Source organism: Hippoglossus stenolepis, chromosome 2 (genome assembly GCF_022539355.2).
Source record: "Hippoglossus stenolepis isolate QCI-W04-F060 chromosome 2, HSTE1.2, whole genome shotgun sequence".
Lineage (NCBI taxonomy): Eukaryota > Metazoa > Chordata > Actinopteri > Pleuronectiformes > Pleuronectidae > Hippoglossus > Hippoglossus stenolepis.
This window is the reverse complement of record NC_061484.1, coordinates 14,471,577-14,479,552: the sequence shown is the minus strand read 5'-3', so window position 1 is coordinate 14,479,552 and position 7,976 is coordinate 14,471,577. Positions and strand designations below refer to the sequence as shown.

Genomic DNA, 7,976 nt, shown 5'->3' with positions numbered 1-7,976 from the left:
CCATCATCTCCCTCAGCCTCACGTTACAGCTCCTCAGCTGATGTTAGTGCTCGATTTGCGAAAGCAAGAACACATCAAAGCTTATTTTGTCCAATTAGCAGCTTTTAATGGAAATTCTCATGGTGCATGTAACTAAAGAGACAATAGCTCCCTCCACTCCTCTAACAATGTTGATTTATTAAATGAATTATTTACTTAATATGGGACAAAAATAAGAGATTTTACATAAAGATTTTGGAGCTGTTGCAAGGGGTCAAACCTCCAGGACTTCTAGTTATTTCTAAGTATCTCCTCACACTGCTAGTGCAGTTACATCCTGTTGATTTCTGGATGTCTTGTAACAGTTGAAAAAGAAATATGTTAAATGTGAAGATAATAGATTCTCATTTAATCTATGCACATAAGACATGCATTGTATTTGCAACCTGAAATACATTGAAGTCCCTATAATGAATGTAACAGAGCTGCAAATCAGTCCCTTAATTCTGCTTTGTCTGCACTGAAGCACTTTATTTATATTTGAATGATTATCAGTATGTGTGAATTATTTTGATGCTGTTCAAGTCTGTATTGTGAGTGATGCCACTATAAGCCAACAAAACTTCATAAAACTTCAATCCCAAAATTTGACAGTGGATTTCTGACCTCTGACCCCTGATGGAGACTTGCTCCGGGGTCTTTTTTTTTTTCACAACACAACAGACTCCAACTTTAACCCAACTCTGCTGTGTAGGAGTCAGGAGAAGACCCCCAGGGTTACAAATATCAACTGGCCTTATTGTTTCCATGGTGATGCTAGCACATAGCTACTGTACCATGGGGGGAGTTTCACTGGAGGGATCCTGATCAACCTTTACACTGCAGACCACACTGACATCACATCATTTCTCCTCTTACGTGGCTTCCACCCAACTATTAGCACCTCTCTGATGTCTCTTAAGGTAAGAGGTGGGTGTTTGTCTGAAATGGGGCCCCATCATTTGGGTCGTTGTAGCACTATACGACCTGGAGGGGGCTGTTTATATTCCCTCAAATATCCTGGAATTTACAAGCCTGCATGGGCCGCTCCCTCCTCTCTGAGAATTCAAAGGCGGCAGTTTCCTTAGGCCATTAAACATTAGTGTTTATAACATGAGATAACCCTGATGAACTCCAGTAGCTTTACGTTGAAACCCACTGCCATTTCCCACGTGTTCATTACCTCGTTGTTGGTTGGCTTGTATGTTTGTTTGTACGCAAGATCGCACAGAACCAACTGAGCGGCTTACCATGAAACCTGGTGGAAGGATGCAGTATGGGGCAGGGGAAGAACTCACTGAATATTGGTGCAGATCTGGGACAAGGGACAGATCCATGTTGGAAGATGGGGTGTTTTTCAACAGTTTCCCCATTTTCCCTGGGAATAATTCAGGGATCTTGATGGAAAAAAATCAAGCACATTTACAGGACTCATATGTGTGAGTGTGTGAATTTGGTGCAGCATGATTTAATTCAAAGGGACTGTTGGTGCTTGGCGAAGGTGTTTACTTCACAGAGGGAAATTACTGAGTTAAAAATATTTTTTAACTGGATATTTAAGTTAAGCTAACGATATAAATGTGTATATTGTTTTTATGCATTTGATCTAAGGGTGTTTACTTCAGTAAATGTGAACGAAGCCCACAGAGGAATCAGACCATTACACACTGCACATCGTGTGACAGTGCAGCCAAATATGCTGCCAACAAGGGGAATATAAATGTGTTTGATTAATTATATCCAATACTAACTGTGACCTCTATCTACAAGTGAATTGAATGATCCGTACGACGTAGGTCTTGATCACATTTGCAATTCTCTTTGTGATTATTGATCAGTATTTGGCAAATATGCACAATCTGGAGGATACTGATCGATTGGAAGTGCTCATCTCCAACAGAGCTATTACTGTGTGTCTTAAGAACTGATTCTAATCCTGATTCAATAGCAAACACCCCCTGGAAGAGCATGCAGGACTATTGATTTACCATTTAGACACAGAAACTACACAACAGATGAAATGTATCTGTGATATTTAAAAAAAAAAACTCAACAGACTCAATGTGTGACTTTGCACAGAAACTATTATGACCCCTTCACTTTTTACACACTTTATTGTGTTGGAGATTCAATTTTAAGTGCATAAAATTGCCATTTTTGCCCATCAGCCTGAATCAGTACTTACAACTCTCTGAAGTTACTAAAATACAACCCAAAATATGATCCTGGCACAAGCCTTTATCTTATGAAATTAAACCTAACACACTGCAGGCTATACTTACATCTTTTCACATGATATACAGAAGCAGAATTAGAGTTGCACTGTTCCAGTAAAATGCAAATATTAACTCTTTTTACTTTGGAAAAAACTAAGCAATTAATCACTAGATCACTCAACATTATATTAGATACCCTATTAAACATACTATCATTATACATTATGGTGTTATTATAAATAAAACAGCATAATGGGTTACAAACCTTTGCCAAATGGATTTTTCACCATCTGTCAATTCTAAATCTGATCTAACGGTTTCAAGCTGATCCATATTATTTATTAACCATTTGTGTATTTCTCCTATTGAGACAACTGCTGCATTTCACCCTCAGGCACACATGACCTGACGACCCCCCTTCAGAGCCAGGGAGAGAGTGACAGCCAGCTGTTCAGTGCAGGGACCCGGAGTTCCTCGAAACCCCCCCGGAGCGAGAGAGGCTGGTGATCCCTCCTCACCGCGGGGCCCAAAATCCTCCCTCTGCCTCCCTCTCTCCGCCCCCATCCATCCATCCACTCTCTCTCCCTCCATCTCTTCCATAAGGACGCATGCGACGTGTAGCAGCCAAACCGAGTCCCGGCCGCGTCTCCTGGAGCTGAACCAACCACCCCCAGCGCAGGAGCAGGAGGAGGAGGCGGTCGGCGTGTACCTCCCTCTCCCCCTCCTTTCCCCCGGCTTCTGGAGGCTCTGTGCCTGCACTCGGCGGAGAGGAGCAGACGTGTGTCCCCGCGCTGCGCCGCCTGCAGAAGCGTGCCAGGTATCATGACGCACCAAGAAAAACTGGCCACTTACTGAGAGTTGTTTTTTTGGGGGGGGACTCCGCCATGTGTGTTGTTTGAAGTGGACTCCCCTGGATGGAGGAGCCGTGTGAGACCTGTGCGTCATCCCGGTCCTGCGTTTCACGTTGGTGCCAGTGTTTGATGATGTCATTATTTCTTTCAGATGGATCTGCGCTCCGCCACCGTCGCATCTCTCTGAGTGCTCCGCCACCGTGCGCCCCCGGCTCCTCGAACTTGGACCGCAGTGTGTGTGTCCAGGCTCCTCTGCAGACCTCGGTCCCCGCTGAGTGAAGGATTCATGCTCCAGAACTACATCAACTTTTACTCTGAGGGGGAAGGTTAAGGTGGAAACTTTGCCCTGTCTGTGGAAGTCCATTGGGAATACTCACCTTTTTTTTCCTTCTATTTAGCTGTGTCTAAGATTCCCCCTGCACTCATTTGACTGTGCCAAATTCCAACTTGGATGCGTAATGGTGCTCGGCTGGTTTACCTCCTGACGTGGCTGACGCATATATTTGGGAGATAGACTTGTGGGATTGTAAACTACAGTAATGTGGAGTCGTTCCTGAGGACCGAGTGTCTGCTGCTCTCCGCGGGAGTGTATGGAGACGAGCAGCCCGAGGATGACGGCCGGCCCCCGGGAGGCGCAGGTGAACTGCTCCCCGGCGGTGGCGGCCAACGCGGAGGGTGAGGAGATCGAGGTTTTGGAAAGTACCGACGTCCTTCCAGTGGCTCCAGAGGACGTGAGTGTAAACACACACACGCACGCACACACACACACACACACGCACGCACACACACACACACACACACACACACACACACACACACACACACACACAAACGTGGCTCCATGACTTCAGAGGACATTACATTGACTAACTTTGATTTCCTGGAGAATTACTATAACCTTTACCATCATTAACCCTAATCCTAACATTAACCTAAAACATGTCTTCACCTTCAAATGTAATGAAACAGTTAAGTTGCTATTTGTCCTCATAATGAAGACACATCCCCATAATGTGACTGTGTAAACAACCCCTAGACAACACGCACACACGCACACACCCACAATCATGACCACTTTTACCTACATATTTACAATTACGCAGCAGGACCTTCACCTTCTTTTAAATGGAAGCTAAGTGTGTGTGTGTGTGTGTGTGTGTGTGTGTGTTTGATTTAACGAGGCAGGATGTCATATGAACATGAGCCTAAATTAATTTGAGGTTGTTCATCCTAATGGCTTAACTCATAACTGCAGTTTTACATCAATACCTGAGGGATTTCCTTTTTTCAAAGGGAGATGACACACATGCACATGCACACGCCTGCCAGTCTCCCTCCATTAGCCGCCTCAGACTTTCCGATTGCCTCCTCACACATAATGATCCACACTTTGAGGCCATTATTATCTTTTGCTGTGGCTCATTGACCACGATGATCAGATAAAAACAGCATGCGATTGCAGGACTGCAATTAAGGCAAATGCACACAGAGAGGGAAATCTATTTGGCCGAGATTCATCATTTCCAAACAGGTGCTCCTCTCTGCTTTAGCACCTGTTTCTGAGGGGTTTTGTCTATCTTTTCCTCTCACTCACTCCTCTGCTTGCTGTTTTTTCTCTCCTTTCCCCTTGTCTCAGCAATGGAAGTCTCTGTTTGACAAGGTATGTATGTACTGCAACCGAAAGTGGCTTGAATCTCTATTCCCATTTGCATGTTTCACTCATTATGGAGCAGTGTTGTGTTAAAAAATCTTCCCATCTGTGTGTGACCGCTGACTTTATCTCTGTTATCAGCTCAAAGTAACCCAGATGTGTTTAACAGATGAAGCACTGCAGCTTAAAGGTCATGAAACATTGGGAGGTTACTTGGAAGAACTCAGATGCAATGTTGCACCATCAGCAGAATAAAGTTTTTCTTTTCTATTGTGAAAAAACTGCTTTGCAGATAAATTCTCATCTATTTTTTTTAATTCTTATTTAAATTCTACATTTCTCCCATGTATCATGACCATGACATTGTAACCATGCTGTAAACTGGCTTTATCATTATCGGAAGTGACTTAAATCTGCACGAGGCAATTTTGCACACGTTAGAAACATGTTGCCTTCAGTACCCAGAAATGATTTAACATGATGGTTGGCTTCACAAACCTCATTCATTCTCTTCAGACCTTCTCTATACTCCTTAGTTTATCCTTAAATATCTCACCCTGGTGAATACATTTGTTTTTTAAGAGCTCCCTCATTGCAGCTCATAGTTTGTACATCACTTATTGATTGGTTTCTTTCTCTGGGTAAATATACCAGAATTTCATTTGGCTAAATGAGGTAAATATTCAGGGTCTCAGCTGGTGGAGATGGCCCAGGCTTCTCTCCTTTCAGCCCCAGTTTGTGATTTAGGCTGATTAGACAAATGTATTTTTAGATCAAAAATCTTGCCGAGTGCAGCTTTAAATCCTTTGCCTGCTGGGTAACATTCACGCCATAACATGTAACTGGGCCACGTCTTTGTCAAACCAAACCCCTGTAGAGGCGAGAGCGGAGGAGTGGGATCACACTGTGGATGCTGTGGGTGTGTCACCCGCTGACACTGACCCCAGTAATGCTATTAGGGTGATAAAAAAATCCTGGATGCATTGATCTGTCAGACTGATCTTATGAGACACACACACACACGCAATGTAAAGATAAAGCCAGAAACCCCAGGAGAGGAAAAACACAGACCGGCTATTCATGCAAACAGCCGGTTGGACTGACAGACGGTAAACGGACTCCCTATCAAACACACACACACACACGCGCATGCACTTACACACGCACAACCACCACTCTGTGGGGCTATTACAGCACCTGCCCACCCTGGGGCCCCCGAATTTCTCCTGGGAGGGATGTGTGTGTGTGTGCGTGTGTGCTTGTGTGCATGCAAGGGTTAGCTGCGATGTGAAGGGTTGAGTCAGAGGCTCGTGTCAGGCGCACTCTTTCAGAGGGAGACTGAGGTCCCATGGGATTATGGGAAATGATAGCTGGGGTGTGGTGCATGTGTTTGTATTATTAATGGTGCATATTCTATGGACAGGCATTAAGTGGGCCTCTCAACCCGTTGTCTTTATGCGCAAGGCGCTGCTTTGAGTTTCCTCAAGTGGACGCCGGTCGACAAAAAAATACGTGGGTTGTCCAAATGGTGAGGTCGCTGCTCAGTCTGGCAGTAACAAATGTCCTTTCACTCTTTTATTCTCCTTCTCTCCTTCGTCCTCACAATGAGTCGGCCCATTTGTCAGGGGGCTGACCCCGGACACCCCCAGCTTCTGTGAAGCGACTAAAGAAGAGAAATGATGGGGCACAGAAAACCAGGAGAAGATGGGTTTTGAACCAGACTGCCTGCAGGAGGGAGAGAAGATAAATGTTGCATGAAAACAAAGAGCAAGGTCCAGACTTTTATTTGCCTGCAACACAAAGACAAACACTATAAAGTGAATCTACGTATGTAAGTCCAGTGTAATGTACAGTTTGGTTTATTTGCCAACATCACGAGGGGGTAGACATGGGGTCGGAGAGGGTTGAGTTTCGTCATTGGCCAGTGAGGCTGCTGCATGCAGCACGCTCTCGTGTAGAAATGATCAAGTTTAAGAGAGGGCTGGTGTTACGGTGAGGTCGGCCTGCCTGCTGAGGACGGCTGAACATTAAATTGACGTGACCAAACCAAGGTGGTGAACTTATGTTGTTATGCTGTGGTTGGGTCGCACTCGGTACAACCATAGACTGTACATAAAGTTGGATGACATGACAGCTCCCCAAAAGTGAAGCCGAAAGCATCTCGGTCACCACCTGGTGGCTGGCTGCATTAGAGGTCCCAAACCCCACCTTCTCCATATTAGTGGATGAAACATGGACAAAGCTGAAAGGTTAAAGTACACATACATTTTTTCAAAGACGATTCCTTTCATTATAGTTGTCAGTTCTTATCATGCTGCTCATTTATTTGAAAAGTTTGGATTTAATTGGTTGTTTCTGGATTTTTTTTCCAGAAATACATGACCTTAGTCTTTACCCTTCAAATGTTCTTACAAATCACAATAGACCTTCTAGCCAGTGGCTGTAAGTTATTCCTTTGAAGAGAATGTTCTAGTGAGAGTAATATACTGGCTAAACAAGATGTTCATACATGAAGAGAAAGACTCTCCTCTTGGAGTAATCACTTCTGGCATCTCTGCCATGTCAAATTCAGAGCACCTAGTATTCTGTTCATACCATCAGAGATGTTTACACAGCAGAGAGAGAAGACACGATCCTCTTCTGTCGTTCATCTTTCTTTTCTTTTGACTATGGCTTTCCCTCTGTTTCATTAAACCAACTTGGGCTCTGAACAAAACCTTCCTCGTCATATCATTTTTACAGGCTCCCCTGTGAACTCGGTACGTACAGCTATCAGTGTCTGGGTTCCACACTGTTGGAATCAAAGTGCTGCGTCGCTCTGTTCGCCTCCTCCTCCACTTCTCTCCGCTGTCCCCGGAGAGGATTTTGTTGCGTTATAAGTGCTTTCGTTCTCAGCGCGCAGGAAGTAAGAGAGCGAACCTCAGAATGCTTTGATACATGTTCCCGATCGGCTGAAACAAACATGAAGCCTGAACTCAGACGGTAAAGATGTCTGATGAAGCAGAGGAGATGCTGTTTGGAAGATAGCAGCTGCAGACGCTCCCTCTCATAATCAAAGTGTCCCAGCCTCCATTTGTCCTTTAGAAACAGACACACACACACGCACAATGCATTACACACAGTTTCATCCAATAGAAGAGAAAGGGTCTTTTGAGTCTCTACGTTGAGCTGACTGATTATCACACACTAAAATGCCTCTTCATGTTTTTTGGAGGATTTCTGGGGATTAGAATATGGGCC

At 44.4% G+C, this 7,976-nt stretch overlaps 1 protein-coding gene across 3 annotated transcripts in view; it reads left to right on the top strand.

Moving 5' to 3' along the window:
* The first annotated feature begins 2,762 nt into the window (after positions 1 to 2,762).
* Positions 2,763 to 7,976, top strand: part of rhbdl3 (rhomboid, veinlet-like 3 (Drosophila)) — a 52,569-nt gene continuing 47,355 nt past the window's right edge. The window contains exons 1-3 of one of the 3 annotated variants that reach the window (XM_047344247.1): positions 2,763 to 3,051; positions 3,237 to 3,816; positions 4,722 to 4,745. In XM_047344247.1, the coding sequence (XP_047200203.1) occupies positions 3,676 to 3,816; positions 4,722 to 4,745 (165 nt within the window). In that variant the 5' untranslated portion in view covers positions 2,763 to 3,051; positions 3,237 to 3,675. Of the gene's footprint in view, positions 3,052 to 3,140; positions 3,817 to 4,721; positions 4,746 to 7,976 lie in introns of those variants that run through there. The other 2 variants (XM_047344250.1, XM_047344249.1) reach the window with 2 other exon arrangements.